The sequence below is a fragment of the Phascolarctos cinereus genome, unplaced genomic scaffold, assembly GCF_003287225.1.
Source record: "Phascolarctos cinereus isolate Bilbo 61053 unplaced genomic scaffold, phaCin_HiC Scaffold_5;HRSCAF=322, whole genome shotgun sequence".
Taxonomy (NCBI): Eukaryota; Metazoa; Chordata; class Mammalia; order Diprotodontia; family Phascolarctidae; genus Phascolarctos; species Phascolarctos cinereus.
The window spans coordinates 448,310,675-448,327,673 of NW_027555958.1; the positions used below are offsets into that span (position 1 = coordinate 448,310,675).

At 53.1% G+C, this 16,999-nt stretch overlaps 1 protein-coding gene across 3 annotated transcripts; it reads right to left on the reverse strand.

The window, feature by feature from the left end:
• Positions 1 to 126: 126 nt before the first annotated feature.
• MOB3C (MOB kinase activator 3C) lies at positions 127 to 16,521 on the reverse strand. Of its 3 annotated transcripts, XM_020987655.2 has the most exons (5): positions 16,316 to 16,521; positions 12,412 to 12,672; positions 8,743 to 9,184; positions 1,493 to 1,695; positions 127 to 756 (listed from the first exon to the last, which is right to left on the reverse strand). In XM_020987655.2, exons 2-5 carry the CDS (start codon positions 12,571 to 12,573, stop codon positions 727 to 729), a joined length of 837 nt encoding a protein of 278 aa, XP_020843314.1. In that variant the 5' UTR covers positions 12,574 to 12,672; positions 16,316 to 16,521; the 3' UTR covers positions 127 to 726. The 3 variants fall into 3 exon arrangements, with proteins under 3 accessions (XP_020843314.1, XP_020843315.1, XP_020843316.1); XM_020987656.2 differs by lacking the exon at positions 12,412 to 12,672; XM_020987657.2 differs by lacking the exons at positions 12,412 to 12,672; positions 16,316 to 16,521 and adding an exon at positions 16,164 to 16,280.
• Positions 16,522 to 16,999: the final 478 nt, after the last annotated feature.

Here is a 16,999-nt window from a genome sequence, read left to right on the forward strand (position 1 = left end):
CTTAATCCTTGGATCTACAGGTCCTCCCTGGGGGAGGAATGATGGCATAGACACTCTCCCCCCACTTACAGCTGCATATGGACAAGGCCCTCAGCTCTGACACATGAAGCCAGGGAGTCACACGGGAATACACAACCACACACATACACACAGGGAAGGAATCACACCTACACATAGACCTAGGCGCAAGAGCCAGTCAGCCAGACACACAGCCCTCAGCTCAGTGCCTGGCACATAGAAGGCACTTAATAAATGCTTCTGGACTTCACTGACAGTCCCTTGAAGGCAGGTCACAGGGTCACACACAGCCCTCCTGGCTCTGGCCCCTATACTGTCGAAGAATTTTTGGTTGTAATTATACCCCCACATCATCTACCTCCCTGAAAGGCTCAGGGGTCTTGTCTGGCTTGGGGTGAAGGTGGGGAAGGCCTCCCAAAGGAAATTTCAGATTCATGACACCCTCCCTCGAAGTAATTTCTGAAGTGTGTCCCTTTTTTGTCTATCTTTCTTCCTGGTCCTTCCCTACCGCCTTCCAGCAGGAGAGAGTGTGGGCAGACTCTGGAAAATGAAAACTGGAATTTGGAGGGCCTCAGGGAGGGTCACCAGAGGAAGGGAGCGGCTGTGGGTCCTCCATGGCCACAGTTATGGGAGTGGTGGCCTTTTCCCCACCAAGGTCCCAGGAGCTCCAGGCCAAAGTTCAGCATCTTCCTCCAAGCAGTTGGGGGCTCAATGACAGATCCTCTCTGTCATCTCTCTCTGGAATGTCAAAAGCATGGACAAAGAAGGTCAGGACAAAGGATCAGGAAGCCCCTAGGCCTCAAGGCCTGTTCTCCCCCCACCCCCACCCCAGTCCATTCCCCCCTTGAGAAGGTTGTAATCTCGTCCTCTGGGGCAGTTCCCCAGTGCGTTCTCTGGGCTTCATGAAAGTCTGTGGCAGTGAAATGGTGAGGGGAAGGATCCCACTATAATAAGAATGACCTCTGTCTCCTTATTTATCTAGCTAGAATTTTATACATTAGGCTTCCTTACTGCTGTGACCACCCCTAAAACCATCAAGCCCCAAACAGAGTGGCCAAAGGCTTGAGACTGCGGTCCTCCTGCCACAAAACCTCAACGTGGACAGGTCTGGAGAGGAGCCCTGCACTGCCCTTGATGGGTAGAGGACAATAGAGTGTCCACAGAGAGAGTGGGCATCTCCCCCAGCAGGGTAATGGCTCCTGTGCTTAGATATGAAGACATGGAGTCTGCAGAGGGAGTGGGCCTGAAGGCAGGAGACCTGGGTTCAAAGCCTGGCTCAGACATTCACTAGCTCTGTGACCCTGGGCTCTTGGGCCCTCAGTTTCCTCCACCATGAAATGGGGCTAATAATGGGCTTTGGGGGTTGGGGAGTGGTTTGTAAGCCTTAAGGCCCTGGAGAAATAGACATGGTGGGCAAGGAGGCAAGAGGGCCTAGAACAGCTGTAGGGGCAGAGAGGCCTGAGGCCTGTCTCACCAGTGGCTCCAGCTCCCGGTGGTCGACGAGGCTGAACTCCTGGATAAAGTAGTAGAAATGCTTGTAGCAGGTGTTGACGTGGGCCTCGGCACCCATGGCGATGATGCCATCAAAATGGTGGATGTAGACGTGGACAAAGACACGGAAAAGGCGGGTCAGGATCTTGGTGCACACTTGCTGGAAGTTCTTGGGAAAGGGGACACCTGCAGGTAAGGGAGAAAGAACTGATTCAGAATCCAGACCCTTGGAATCCAGACCTCCCAGATATCTGGGCCCTTGGACACCTGGACCCCGGAGGTCCAGAACCCTAGACATTCCTGGACATAGGGACCTCTGGACATTTGGACCCCTGGATATTTAGGACTCCAGGACATCAGGGCCCTTAGACATAGGGACCTCTGGACATATAGATCCCTGGATATCTAGACCCCTGGACATCTGGACCCTGGGATATTCAGACCCCTGTACAATAGTCCCTTCATATGTACCTTGCCCCCATTTCCAAGCTCATTTCCCTGCAGAAGAGCCAGGACACTGGGGTCCTCTGCCCCATTCTGAAGAAAGAGAAGAGGCAAAAATTCACCTCTCATTTACATCTCACTCTGAGATCATGCCCTGAGCTTCCTGCCCAGTCCACCACTCCCTTCAGATTCATTCTGAGAGCAGAAAATGAAAGAGAAGGAATAGCTTAGGTTAATAGGCCTCAGACCCTTAGCTTCAGGAGGAAAAAACGATGAGCAAATTTGTCAGTGAAGGCCCCACCTACACCTCTGTTGCCGAGGCTGATGTGGAACTCAAAAATGCTTCCGCAAATGCAAACATCTTTTCATCTAGTCCAGGCTGCTAATGGCTTTATCCCAGGCAGGGCAGAGGAGCATAGCTCTGGAATTTGAAGGGACGGCCAACGCTGTCTAATCCAGCTTCCTCATTTTACAGGAGACAGAAGCTCAGAAGCCCCAGCACAGGTGAAGGTTACAACTGGGCAGGTGGTTAGTGGCAGAGCTGGAATCCGGACCTCCAAATCCCAACACTCTTCCCATCAAACCCACTTCGGCTTTATGCAGTCAGCTGATTACAATAGCTTCCATTTCAGCCATGTGCAGGATGGTTCCAGTCTTACTGGAGGAGATGGCCTCCCTGGCTCCATACTGCCCCTTGTGGTGACAGCGCAGAAAGCCTCACACTGCCATGTTGTGGGCCAGCCTGGGGCTGTTTCTCATCATAGGTTGGTTCCCTCAATTCCCAGAATAGACCAGGCCCCACTCCAGCTCAGTTCCACAACCTATAAACAGGCAAAGTAGGGCAGGAACCTGCCATAGGGTCCCCAGTCATCCCTACACAAACACACAGCTCACACAGCTGAGCAATCATCCCCGGCAGAAGAACCTCTTCTAATGAATAAGGTTGGGCAGTAGCTGAGAGGAACCCACCCACCTCCCAGCAGCTTGTCTGCTTCTCTGCCTGTGTCTCTCAGCCTTCTTTTGGTCCTCCTTGGACAGGAGAACACCCATCCTGCTTCCTGCGACCGCCTAAATCAGGGAGCGCTGACCTTTTCCTCGTGGTCCTCTGCTGGGTCCACTTCCAATAAATCTAAAGTCAAGACCTTCCTTCTTCGGGTACTTATCTGTGTTTGCTTTCCTGGAGGCACTGATTGGAGCATACAGGCCCTCTGCAGATCCCAGAGGAGCCCAAAATGCCAGAGCTAGGGGGAGAGACCTTAGCTTAGAGACCACCAACCAGTGATCTCATGACAGAGCCACTATTAGAACCCCAGACTCCAGGTCACTTTCTCATCTTCCCTCAGTCTTCATGCTCTAAGGCAGAGCTGTTTTCTCCATCTCATTCTGCTAACTCTGCCAATAAGAATGTTGAGGCCCAGACAAGTGAGTGACTCGCTGAAAGTCACCAAGCTAGGAGGGGTCCTCTCTCTGCTTTGATCCTGTCTCCCAATATACTTCTTAACAAATTATTTAGAAAATAAATGTTTATTGATACATCTTGACTTTTTTTTTATAACATTACAGTTTTCCCCTGTATCCTTTCCCCTCCCACAGAGCCATCCCATATAACAAATAGCAATTTTTAAAAGGTTTAAAAAGAGAGAGGAAAAAGCCAGCCTAATTGATTGATACATTAAAAAAGGCTGGAAAGATGTGTGGTAGGCAATGCTTGTGAGCCTCCTGCCTCTGCACAGGGGTGGATGCCTCCACCACGATGTAAAAATAGTATTCCTTTTTTAAAAATCATCCATTTGACCAGCATTTATTAAGTGCCTACTGTATGCCAAGCACTGTACCAGGTAACAGATACAAAAACAAAAACGCTTCCCGCCCTTCCACACTGGAAAGATGGCAACTGAGACCATGAAAGTCCTCAACCAATTCACCAGATGGAAAAATAGCACGTCTCAGTCTTTTCTCTGCTCATTTCAATCTGGCTTCTATCCCCTCTGCCTCTAAATCTAAAGGACTTTATTGAACCCTCACCTGTAGCCACAGACACTGCTGAAACTAAATCTCCCTAAAATTGACAAAGTGCTTTCCCCATGACCCTCTGAGGACAGTAAGGTGAGGGTTATTAGCCCCATTTTACAGATGAGGAAAGTGAGGCTCTGAGAACCTAAGTTCTGTGCCAATTATCTCACAGCTAGTAAGTGCCAGCTGGGGGCTTGAACACAGGTGTTGACTCCTGCTCTTACCCATTTCCCCTGCTTCGATTTCGTCTCCCCTCCCAACATTTCAGAGACCCCCTACTCTCTAGTTCTTCTGTTTCTCTAAGCAGGCCATCTCCAACTCCACCGGCTCCTCCATGGCTACATGGCACAGAGAGAAGCCTGGAAAGGTAGATGAAAAGAGGCCAGGCTTTGAGTGCCAAACAAACAGAGGGTTTTCTATTTGAAAGTGGAGGTGATGGGAGTCTAGTGAGAGGGTGGGGGGATCTAACAAGGTCAGACCTTTGCTTCAGTGGTTGAATGGAGGATGGCCTGGAGAGGGGAGAGACAGGGCAGGCAGACCCGCCAGCAGCTACTACAATAGTCCAGGTGGGAGGTGATGGGGGCCTGTGCTAGGGTGGGGGCTGTGTCTGAGGAGACAATGGACATGGCAGAGGTAGAAATTTCAAGCTTTGCACAGGATTAAATCAATATATGGAGGGAACTCAAGTGAGGGGCCGAAGATGGTGACCAGGAAGATGGTAGTGTCCTCATAGTAACTGGAAAGTTCAGAAAAAGGGAGGGTTTATGGGGACAGGGAAGGAGCCCAGTTCTGGATACTTCCTCTATGACTTAGACTCAGAGCTTTCTGGGGCATTGAGAGGATAAGTGACTTGTCCAGGGTCACACTGCCAGGTTGAGTCAAGGCTGGATATGAACTTAGGTCTTCCTGATATGAAGGCTGGGCCTTTATCCCCTATGCTGGGCTGTCTTACACATCGAAATTTGATGGAGGGAAATGTAAAATCTCACATTTGGGTTTCAAGAAAAGCAGCTTTTAAAGTATAAGATGGGGGAGGCATGGTGTGGCTGCAATTTGTCTGAAAGAGATGTGAGGTTTACAGTGGGCTGCAAGCTCCTTGTCAGTCAGTAGCAATGTGCAGTTCAGCCAGAAGAGCTGGTAGGATCCTAGGCTGCTTTTGGAGAGCCAGTCGTAAGGTGGTGCAGTAGACAGAGCACCAGGTCTAGAGTCAAGAAGACTCCTCTTCCAGAGTTCAAATCTGGCCTCAGACACTTACTAGCTGTGTGACCTTGGGCAAGTCACTTCACCCCGTTTGCCTCAGCTTCCTCATATGCAGAATAGCTGGAGAAGGATACGGCAAACCACTCCAGTGGCCAAGAAAACCCCAAGTGGGGTCATGAAGAGTCACACAAGACTGAAATATCCTGGGGCAGCTAGGTGGCGCAGTGGATAGAGCACTGGCCCTGGATTCAGGAGGACCCGAGTTCAAATCCGGCTTCAGACACATAATACTTCCTAGCTGTGTGACTCTGGGCAAGTCACTTAACCCCAATTGCCTCACTAAAAAAAAAAAAAGACTGAAATGTCCTCTGCCCTGGACTGGCCACAACTGGGGGTTTGTGTTCAGCTGTCAGCCCTGCGTTTTAGGAAAGCTGGAGTATGGCCAGGGGAAGGCAATCACAATAGGAAAGGGCCCAAGTTCATCACCCATGAGGACTATGGCATTAGCTCCCATTCAGGGCTTCCCCATCACTGCCAGAATCATCTTTTATCACATCACATGTGGTCTCTCCTCTGCTCTAAACATCATCATGGTCTCCCTTTTGCCCACTGAGTCATGTTCACACTCACTTGTTTTCCTGGCGTTCAAGGCTCTCTGTGATCTGGCAGCATCCGGCTTCATTCCATCACTCTCCTGCACACACACTACGAGCCAGCCAAGCAGGATAAGTCTGCCTTAGGAAGGTGCCCTGACCATCCTCAACCCCACCTCTGGGCCTCTGCCTAGGTAATTACTTCCTTATGGTGCTTTCTGTCTTTGCCAGTTTCTTTTGGTTCAATGCAATCAACATTTATTTGAGTGCCTACCACATGCCAGGCACAGAGAAGCCAAAAACAACACGGTTTCTGCCTCTAAGGAACTTCCATCCTACTGTTGAATTCCTGTCCCGTCTTTCACGCCCCCAGTCCACTGCCACTGATCCCAGGATGCCCCCTCCCCTGGCTCCCCAGGCTTCCAGCACCTTCCCCATTAGATCTCATGTCACACTGTATTTGTCCGTCTTGAGTTAGGGAACATTATATGTACTGTTGTCTGAGTGTACCCCCCTCTGAGTCTGGCAGTGCCATGAAGGCAGGGCCTGGGCCAGACCTCATCTATCCCCAAACCCATGTCTCTTCATATTGTAGGCTCCACATGTTTTAATAAAGGTTTGTTGAATATCCTTGCTGCCTAATCGCGACCTAATGAGGGATAAGGTTTCTGCTTAATCTTACGAAGGACTTTCTAACGCTCTAAGCTGCATGGGCAGTCTTCTCAAGTAGTGAGCTCCCTGTCATGGGAGATATGCAAATAGAGGCTGGGTAGCCACCTACCTGGTGACAGGTTTTTACAGTGGAACTGGATGACTTCAAAGGTCCTTTCCAACTGGGGACTCTAGGGTTCTGTCATCTTACATATAAGCAGTTACACCCATGTTTTCCTGGGGAACAATGCTATCTTATGGGTGTGACATGGAGTATGTATGTGGAAAAGGTGAGGGTCACAGTGACTGACAGAGGCTGGTGATTGGCTCGGGGGGTGTGACCCAAGACAGGAAGGGAGGCTTGTAGTCTGGAAAAAAATGGGGCTTGTGAATGGCTTTCTGGGGGAGGGAGGGATCTATGGGAGGAGGGACCAGTTGAGTGGCTAGAGGCCGGAAGAAAGCCCACCTCCATACCTGGAACCAGCCATCGTGGAGTCTGCTTTCCCCAGTGACTTGTATTATCCAGCTGGGGTAAGGGAGACCTAGACACTAGACATGTGGGACGCTGAACCCAGCAGTGTCCTGGGGCCTTGCTGCTCATCTGTAACTGACTGACCCATAGTAGCTTCTTCTCTGGTGTGGATGGGAGGTGGCTCTTGAAGGCTCTCCCAGCGATACAGAACTTCTGGTAGACCCTACCATGCCAGAGGGACTTTGAGTCTAGGCCGGGAGATGGAGCAGACCTGTTGTCTAAGATCAGAATCATGGAATCTGAGAGTTGGAAGAGACCCAACCAGGAAGGAATCTCTGCTGTCACATCCCAGACTAGGGGTTGTCCAGCCTCGGCTTAAAGACCTCCAAAGACGGGGAGCTCACTACCTCCTGAGATAGCCCAATCCACTTTAGGAAGTTCCTGAGATAGCCCAATCCACTTTAGGAAGTTCTTCTTGACATCCCGACTAAATTGGCATCTTTGCAACCTCCCCTCCCCCTCTGTTTTTCCTAGTTCTGACCTCAGGGACCAAACAGAAAAAGACTGATCCTTCCTCCACATTACAGCCCTTCAAATACTCAAGACGGCGCTCATCTACCCGAGCCTTCTCTTCTCCAGTTTAAACACCCCAAGCTCCCTCAACAGAGACTCCTAAGACATGGGCCCAAGGCTACTCTCCATCCAGGCAGCTGATCAACATCCTTCTTAAAATGTGGTGCCCAGTAACAAACCTAGCCTTCCAAAGAGGCCTGACCCAGGCAAACAGTTGATCCCAGACCTCCTGGCCCTCTGCCCCCTCTGACATACTGTCAAGAGTTGTGACTCCCCCAGGCAGCTATGGCTTTTTCCCCGGCTCACAGAACTAGTGCTACAGAGCACGTTGGAGGCCACTAAGACGTTGCCTTAGAGATGATAAGGTGGAGGTCCAAAGAAGGGAAGCAGCTTAAATTACAAGACAGTGACTAGAAAAGGCAGAATTTGAACCCACGTCCTCTGAGTCTACATCTAACATTCTTCCCACCACTGGGCTGTATCCCCGCACTTCAACTTTGGTTCTCTAGGCTAGATCCTCCTTGTTCCTTTAACAGCATGGCCTCGGCCATTTCCAAACTTTCTCAGGCTCTCCTTGAGACCCTAAGCTCTCCCTCCCCCGTGCTGAGGCAGGGATGAGTGGAGACACTTCTAGATCCCCAAAGCTGGAAGGAACCTCCAAGTTCACCTAGACCCCCCTCCTTCTCAAGGCTGGACCCTCGGGGAGTCGCCCAGTGTCTGATGGGACACTTTCAGTGTTAGGGACTCTTACTGGGAAGACCCAGCCAGGCCAAGGGAGTCTTTCTAATCCATAGAGTGAGAAGGGCCTGCATCAACACTGCCTGAGTCCACAGGCCACAGAGAGATCCCATTCCCCAGAGAGGGAGCTGGGCTGGGTGGGGACATGGTTGAGGCCTCACAAGCTGTTATGCCTATGCTATCTTTCCTTAGTTGACTGCCTTCCTCCCCAGCCCCAGCAGAATGAGGTCAGGGATACCTCAGCAAGAGGGTGGGTCAGAGACACTCTGCCTAAAGCCAGAGGCCCAGCTTCTGGACGGAGGAGATAAGAGGAGGAGGAGAATACCATCACTGTGTTCTTTCCTCTACGGAGCCCCAGTCCTCTCCCTCCAGGACTCCGTCTCCTACTCAGGGACTGTCATTTAACGGGAGTTCCTTGCAGGCCAAGAGCTGCCTCCCCACGTGGGCTCCCCAGGGCAGGGCTGTGCCTGTCTTCCTCTTCCCCTGTCCACGGGGCTTCCTGACGCCCCCAGCCTCTGCCTCCCTCCCACCACAGGCTAGGGCACTCACCCACTTGGGTGGGGAAGACGTCCTCATTGTTGATGAGCCCCTCGATCCAGTCCATGAGCAGCGCCATGTAGCGGGGTGCGGGCAGCTTGGCGGGCCGCCGGTACTGCTGCTCATCTTGCCAGCGGTACTCATAGCGCGGGCCACCTGACATCACGGGGCAGCTGGCCTCTGTGCAGCACTCTCCCATCGTCCCGTAGATGAGGTTGATGCGATTGAAGAAGTCCACCACGTGCACGGCCAGCCAGTCATTGATGCTCTCCCCAGGTGGCAGCCGCACCACGGCCCGCAGGTCCAGGCCCGACTTCAGCGAGGCCTGCGCCTTCTTGTAGAGCTCAAAGCGTTCGGTGCCCGGCTCAAAGCGCTTCCGAGGCCGGAACGTCTTGTCTCTGTTGAACACCTGTTTCAGGCACAAAGCCATGGCTGGGTGGCTGAAGCCTCTGGCCTACAGGAAACAGATGGAGCTATGAGTGGCTAGCCCCCTGCCCTCAGGACACCCTACCCGTCACTCAAGATACTTACTATGTGACCCTAGACAAACATTGTATAACCTGGTTGAACCTCAGTTTCCTCATCTGTAAAATGAGGGGGTTGAGAACGATGGTCTTTAAGGTCCCGACCATCTCCGGATCTATAAACCTAGGTTATTGTTCCTGCCTTTTTTCACACTGTTCCTGAAACCTGGAACATTGGACTCCCCCATCCCCCATATTGAAATCCTACCCATCCTTCCAAGGTCAACCCAAATTCCACCTCCCACAGGAAGCTTTCTTGATAGAATCCACACTTGACATTTACCAAGGACCTCCTATATGCCAAGCGGTCATAGCCTGCCCCACTCAGACCTCCCCCAGCAGCTTCCCCGGCCCTCGCTGATGCACCCAGCATGTCATCTGGAGCACTGGAGGTCTGGGTAGAGGCCAGGCAGACCTTGCTAGAAGCTGAGCTCCATGAGGGGAGGGGCTGGGCTGGCTTCAGTGGAAACTGGGCATCTCCCCCCAGACCCTACCACAGTCATGGGCTCAATGCCTTCTCCATTTTCCCTGCGCTATATTAGGTCCAAGGACCAGGCCCGTGTCTAGCCACCCTCAATGCAGACACTCCTGGCACTGCTCTGCAGAGATGCTGGGCATCATCTTCCTTAGAAAACAAGAACTTTCTCTCAGCTCTGCTAGCAGGACAGTCCTGAGGCAGGGGACTGGACATGATGGCCTTGTTGACCACAGCTGCCCTGTGCTTTGTGTTGGTTGGCAATGGGATACTTCCTCCTGGATATCCCGTGGTCCGTTCCGGCCCGGGGATTCCCAGGGCATGGGGGAGGGACGTTTCTGCCCAAAAAACTCTTTCCGGTTTTTCTGGCTGAAAGAGGAAAGAGCCCAGCAGGATGTGTGGGCTGCAGGCTGGGGAGGTGGGGAGGAAAAGAGGAGGGGCCCCCTCAGAGGACTGATAGGAGCAGCCACAGAGGGGAAGGACTAAGTAGGTTGTGGCGCGGGGAAGGATGGGCTTCCTCACCCAGGAAGACTCTAATTCAGCAAATGTGTGGCCAAGCCCTGCCAGGCTCTGGGGAGCAAGAAGAGGAATCGGGCATCACCCATCCCTGCTAAGGATGCTGCTGGCTGGCCAGGCAAGGAAGGACAGTAGTAACCCTCTCCTTACACCCAGAACTGGAGGAGAGAGAACCCAGATACCGTGGGGTGCAGCCTTGGCCACCATGTGTCCATTCCCAACAAATGGTTGTTCAGCATCTGCTTGAAGAACCCAAAGGAGAGGGACAGACCTCCCATCTCTCCATTTGTTGGGAAAATTTTCCTGTCTGTCCCCCTGTCTCTGGTTCTGGCTCTGGGGCCAAGGAGAACAACACTCAACCCTCTTCCCCCTGGCAGATCTCCAGATACTTGAAGGCATCTCTCACGTCCCCCTTGAGTCTCCTCTTTTCCAGGTGAAACATTCCCAGTTCCTTCAAGCTGAGACACCTGTTTCAGGAGGCCTTACCCTGGAGACTGGTGAAACAGGTGTGGCAGACTCATGCCCTTCACCTTCTGGGTGTGGCCCTCGTCTGGATACTCCACCTTATCTGTGGTGCCCAGAACTGAACTCAAGCTTCTATTTGTAGCCTGACCAGAGGGACTCTCCCCTCCTCTGGCCCACTTTAATAAAGCCTGACATCACCTTCACTTTCTTGGCTATTATACCACACTGCTGACTCATAGGCAGAATCCTGATAAGCCATGGACCCTGCCCTCGCTCTTACCCCCTTTAACACTGTACCCTTTCAACACCTGTAGATTCGATCTGTCCAGTAGTCATTACTGAGCACTGACAGGGCACTTTTTCTGTAGTTCTTGCAGCGCTGGCATATCATATACTGCTCTCTGTGGGGGTAGACGGGCTGGCAGGGGTATCCCATCTCTCCTAGCCTGTGAGGTCGCTGAGCAGGGACCTGGTTTCACACAAACTGAAACTGTCCTTCAGCCTTGGTCAATTGTTTCAAGCCTGTGTTCGGTTAGTCATGGGGGCTGGGGGAGTAGTGGAGGGGATGACTCCGCAGAAGCTTTCAGACACATCTGCTGACTCTGGGTCTGGACAGTTCACTGCCTTTACATATCAAAGGCTGTGACCCATTTAAATATGGCTTTTTGCAGTGCCCCCCCATCCCCCATCTTCCATTCCTGGGCAGAGAGAGGTACGGATGGGGCCCAGGGAGGACACAGAGCCAATCTACATTGATCAAAGTCCAAGCCCCCATTTCCCTGCACACTTGGCCATCCCTGGCCTTCCATACTGAAGTCTTCTGGGCAAAGGACCTTGAAAACACTTCACAACCTGGTTCTTTCCTCCCTTTCTAATCTTACACATTACTACCTCCCACATACTCAACCACCCAGCTACAATGGCATTCTTCTTGTTCCTCAAACGCAACACTCCATTTCCCATCTTCTTGCCTTTGTACTGGCTGTCCCTCATGCTTGGGATGCCTTCCCTCCTCACCTAGCTTCCTAGTTTCCTTCAAGACTCCACTCAAGTCTCACCTGTTTTTTCTTTTAGGCAATTGGGGTTAAGTGACTTGCCCAGGATCACACAGCTAGTAAGTGTCAAGTGTTTGGTCTGAAGCCAAATTTGAACTCAGGTCCTCCTGACTTCAGGGCCGGTGCTTTATCCACTGTGCTACCTAGCTGCCCCTCAAGTCTCGCCTTCTGCAAGAGGCTTCTTCCAGAACCTTGACTGCTAGCCTTCCCCTCTTAGATTATACTCCACCCCACCTGGATCTTCTGTGCACCTAGCGATTTATTTGTTGTTTCCCTTATTAGAATGTTAGCTCCTGGAGGGCAAGTATTTTTGCCTTTTTTTTTTTGTATCCCCAGTGCTTAGCACAGTTCCTGGCATACAGCAGGTGCTTAATAAATGCTTGTCAGTCCAGAGTATACTTTCTCCATTCTAATTCTGTGCCTTCCAACTCAAAGGCAAAGGACATGGGATAAGAGCTAATAGCAGCTGACATGTTGGCAGATGTCCAGGGGGCCAGGCCAGAGAGGACCGAGGACCAGGGAAAGGAAATGGCATTGAAGGCCCTTCACAATTGGGTTCCAGTCTGACTTTCCAGCCCTGTTTCCCTTCACACACTCTGCATTCTGCCAAGCAACCCATTTTCCTCAGACCTGACCCTACACTCACCACCTCTGTGTATCCAAACGGGCTGGTGGTCATGCCTGGATTGCATTCCTCCCCCTCAAATCTCCTCTTGGAAGTTTGGGGGTTTGGCCCAGGCTCCCCTTCCTGAGGCCTCTTCTCCAGAGGATGCCCGGGGACATAGGCAGAAGGACGCATCTGACTCATGTAGCCCCTCCTGGCTTGCCATCAATGCAGACACCGTGGGGGCTGGTCAGGGCTCAGCTCGCTCTGCTCCTTCCTCTCGGCCCACAGGGCAAGGTTCTCCTAGGCCGAATGGGACAGGGGTATGGAAACCCTCAGGCTGGTCACTCCCAAGGGAGCCCTCCCTGAGATCCAGGCCCTCAAAACCTGGTTGTGGTGTTTTTTCTTCTTTCTGCAGGGTCCTAGTGATTCAGGCTGGGGGTGGGTGGGTGAGTTTGATCCATTGGTGGCCTCCTCTTATACCTTAGAGCTGAAAGGCCCTTAGAAATGGCCTTGTCTGGCCCCTTCTGAAGGCACACAAAGATTATATATTCAGGGTCATCCCACCGATAGACTAGCGATCTTCCTTGAAACAGCGACCTTCAGCAATGCTGGCAAGGCACTTTCTGAGACAGAACAATCATTCTCACTTTCCTGAGGAGTACGGCCGGGGTTGTTGGGGCTGGGCTTGAAGCCAGCTCACTGGCCCATTCTGCTGCACTGCCTCTCCAAGAGTCTGCCTCTGTCTGTGTCATACACACACACACACACACACATGCACTCCTTCCTCCCAAGCAGAGCTGCTATTTAAGATACAACCCTGAAACTGTCCCTTCTCCTCTTCTGCTTCCCTCCCAGGAAGGGGAGTCCCAGGGAGATGAATCCACGATGGAAACTCCACCAAGCCCACCCCTGCCCTTTCCTTGGGCAATCTCTGATTCTCCTTTAACTCAGGGCCAGGTGCCTAATGGGTCAGTGGGAGCCAGCTCTGTCTTCCCTGACCCCCGGAACCCCCTGGAGAGAATCAGGAAAAGACCCCTAAGAAAGGGCCAGAGACTGAACCTTGTGGGGAGCAGGGAAAAGAGGTCCCAGAGAGGTGAGCCCTAAGGGGCCTCCAAAAAAAGAAGTTGCCTTCCTGACTGGAGCAGAGGGACTGTGTATCAACCTCAGAGTAAAGGACTAAAGTTGGCCCTGGTATGACCACACAGCTGCCTCTTTTTTCCTGGGTCTTCAGACACAAGGCAACCCTGTGGGTTGCTTTGGGCAAGGCCATATCTGGGGTGATGGTGAGGGGGCAAGGGAATGAATGGGGCAAACTTTCTAGCTTGAGGAGGGAGCAAGAACAGGAGTCAGGAGCCTGCCTGCCCATTTCTCTGAAGCTTTGAAGTGAAAAAAGTACCTTCCCCATAAACTCCTGGAAGGTAGAGAGTGTGAGGACTAATTGTCTCCATTTTACAGCAGAGTAAACTGAGGCACTGAGAGGGATTGCTGCCCATCAGTGTCAGAAATAGGCCTCTTTTCTGACTCCTGGTTCAGTGTGGATTTCTGGAGGTGACTATTACCAGAGACTGGACTCATGTGAAAGAAAGGCTGGAGGGCCCCCTTGGCCAGAAGCATCTCCCCTCCCTCCTTCCCATCCCACCCTTTAGGGGTAAGTCAATAGCCTCTTTGGGCTTCTTCCAGAAGGGGAGTGGGGAAAGATTCCATTTCAATGCCTCTGAGGGCCAGTCTATGCAGCAAGGGTGAGCCCCTCCCCACCAGGACAGGGGCTGTTTTTCTTGGGGGATGGGGCTGACGAAATGGCTCTAGCAGCTTTCATTTCAAAATATAATGCTCCTATGCTCCAATGGCCTTTGCTTGAGCAGGAGGCCCAGAGAAGGAGAGATTCCCCCAGGGCCTGGGCTCTCAGAGTCCCCAGTGCCTAGCACAGAGCTTAGCATACATGCAGGTGCTTGCTGATGGTGGACTGAGGGACCTTGCTGGGGGGGGGCGGTTCTGGGACAGGTGTGATTCTTCTCATTCGGCCTCAGTTTCCTTTTTTGTAAAATGTAGAAAACAACAGAGCAGATCCCACTCTGGATCCTCCCTCCCCAGGTTTTGGTGTGGACTCAGGGAGATAGAAAGCAGACAACTCTTTCTTTGCAAACAGAGAAGAATCACTCTGTTTCCTGCCTCCAATGGCCCCTCCCTAGATTCACAGAATCCCAGAACTGGAGTTGGCAGCCACCTCAAGAGTATCTGGTCCAGCCCATACACAAAGGAATCCCCCGTGTGACATCCAGACAAGTGAGCATCCAGCTTCTGCTTAAACCCTCCAGGGAGGAGGCGCTCACTCCCCCCCCCCCCCGGCAGCCCCTCCTACTCTGGGACAGCCTCAGCTGGCTCCTTGAGGACTCTCTAACCCCCACTGCTGTTGGCTCTGCTCTCCCAGGCCAAGGGTAATCTCCCCCCCCCCCCCCCCCGCACACACACACACCATCCCCACCAGGATAGCTCTGAGAACTCAGATCAGGAGGGTTCCATGGAGGCCCCTGTCCCTTCACCTCCCTTTTATTCTCCCCCTCCCCCATATACCCACACCCATTGCCAACCCTGAATCAGCCTGGCTTTTCCATCTGTCCCCCTCCAAGCACGGGGTGCTGGACCTCTGATGTCCTCTAGAGGCCTTTCAGGGCCTCTTTTGAGGGAAAATCTCAGGCCTGGGAGATAGAACACCTGGACGTGTGACCCAGGGCAAGTCCTCGTTCTTGCTTAGCCTGGGTTTCCTCAAATGTCACAGACTCCCTGGTATCTTAGGTTCCCTCCAGATCTACTATTCATTATGCAGAGCCAGGCCAGGGCTTGGGGCTTTCCTGGGACCCTACAGAAGTCACCTAAGAGTCTGGGCCTCAGTTTTTCTCTTTAGGAAAACAGGGACTATGAGTCTGGCCTGCCTCAAAGGATTGGGTGAAAAGGAAGCTGTATTCCCCCACCAGCCTCATCCGTGCTTACCTCCCCACTCTAGGTCTCCCTGTGCACCAGGGCAGTACATCCTACCTTACCTCTGTGTCCTGTGTCCCACTTAGAAAGTCCAGATGTTTGCGGTGGGGGAAGGGGGAGGGAGGGCACTGACTTGGGAATCTCCAAGTTGGGCTAAGTCTCTTTCCTTCTTTGGGCCTCAGTGTCCTCCCTGGTTAAAAGCAATTTCTAACAGCCAATTGATCTCAGCTTCTTCCAAAGCTGCCTCAAACACACCTCCTCCAGGAAGGCTGCCCTGCCCAACCCTGCCCACATGAAGTCACTCAGAGTGGGACTGGCCCTGGAGCTGCACAGGGCTAGCAGAGGCCTCAGGTATCAGCCCATCTACTTCCCCTCCCCAACAGTCCATTGTAGAGAGGGAACAACTGAGACACAGCCAGGGGCTTCAGATGCTTCTGGTGGGAGGACTAATACAAGCCCACAATCGTCTCCAGCTTCATGGCTGGAGGGGCTCCTATTAACAGAAAGGAGCTCACCGCAGCCCTGGCTGGTAGGGGTTATAATCGTGCCCATTCTGCAGAAGAGGAAACTGTGTCGGAACCAAGATTGGAATCCAGGGCCTCTGCCTCCAACCTCCGGGCTCTCTTCACCACCCCATCTGCCCCTGGTTCCGATGCGCTGGGTGAAGCACATCCTTATTAGAAAGGGGGTTTCCCGAGGACGCAAGCCTGGATTCCCCCACCCCTGCGCCCGTGATCTTCGCAGAAGCCCCGCTCCGTGGCCCCAGTCCTAGGTTCCCCTAGGCTCTAGGTGCCCGGTGCAGCGTCAACGCCTACCGGCTCAGGCCGGCCCCTCGAGGAGGGTCGTCGCGGTCCAGCTCCGGAGGCCTGGGGCCCCGCCCGGCTCTGTGGGTGCGCTAAACTCTGGCGGTGCCGGGCCACATTCCGGCGGGGGGCGGGGTCCCGGGGTGCGGTGGGGGGTCACTCACCGGGCACTGCCAGGCCGGGAGTGCGAGAAGGCGGGCCGGCTGTCCGACCGTTCGTCTGTCCGTCCGCCTGTCCGTCTATTCCCCCGCCTGGGAACTCACTCTTCTGCGCGGGGCCGGCGGCCGGGCGCTGGAGGCAGCCTGCGGCTGGTGTTACTGCTCGCCCAGCCGGGCTGAGGCTCAGGTCTGGGGGATCTGGGCCGGCCCCGCCTCCGGCCCCGCCCACGCCACGCTGCCAGACCTGCCCACGGGCCTCCTCCTCCCCCTCCTCCGCCCCGCCCCCATTCTCCGGCCCTCGCCACCCTCGCTTTATTCTTGCTGTTCTCCGAGGACAACGGCTCAGTGGCTGAGCCCTGAGCCTGGTCCCGGGCTGAGCCCTGAGCCTGACCCTGACCCTGGTCCTGATCCTGGTCTTGGCCCCAGTTTGAGCCCCGTCAATGGCTCCTGCCTAACGACAATAATAACAAACATATTTCTATAAGAACTCTTATGTGCCAGGCACTGTGCTGAGTGCTTTTACAAGTTATCTTATTTGAGCTTCACAACAACCCTGGCAGGTAGGTGTGTTCAGCATTATCCCCATCTTACAGAAGAAGAAACTGAGGTTAAACGACTTGCCCAGGGTCCCACAGCTAGTGAGTGTCAGAGTTTGGATTTGAACCCAGGCCCAGGACTCTATCCACTATA

What these genes read in the sequence shown, in the direction of transcription:
- MOB3C (XM_020987655.2), bottom strand. Translation starts at nt 12,573, where the DNA reads ATGAGTCAGATGCGTCCTTCTGCCTATGTCCCCGGGCATCCTCTGGAG. An exon ending in CGTCTTCCCCACCCAAGTGG is followed by an intron (nt 1,696 to 8,742) that starts GTGAGTGCCCTA and finishes CCTTACCTGCAG; the next exon opens with GTGTCCCCTTTCCCAAGAAC. An exon ending in ACCGGGAGCTGGAGCCACTG is followed by an intron (nt 757 to 1,492) that starts GTGAGACAGGCC and finishes TTGACATTCCAG; the next exon opens with AGAGAGATGACAGAGAGGAT.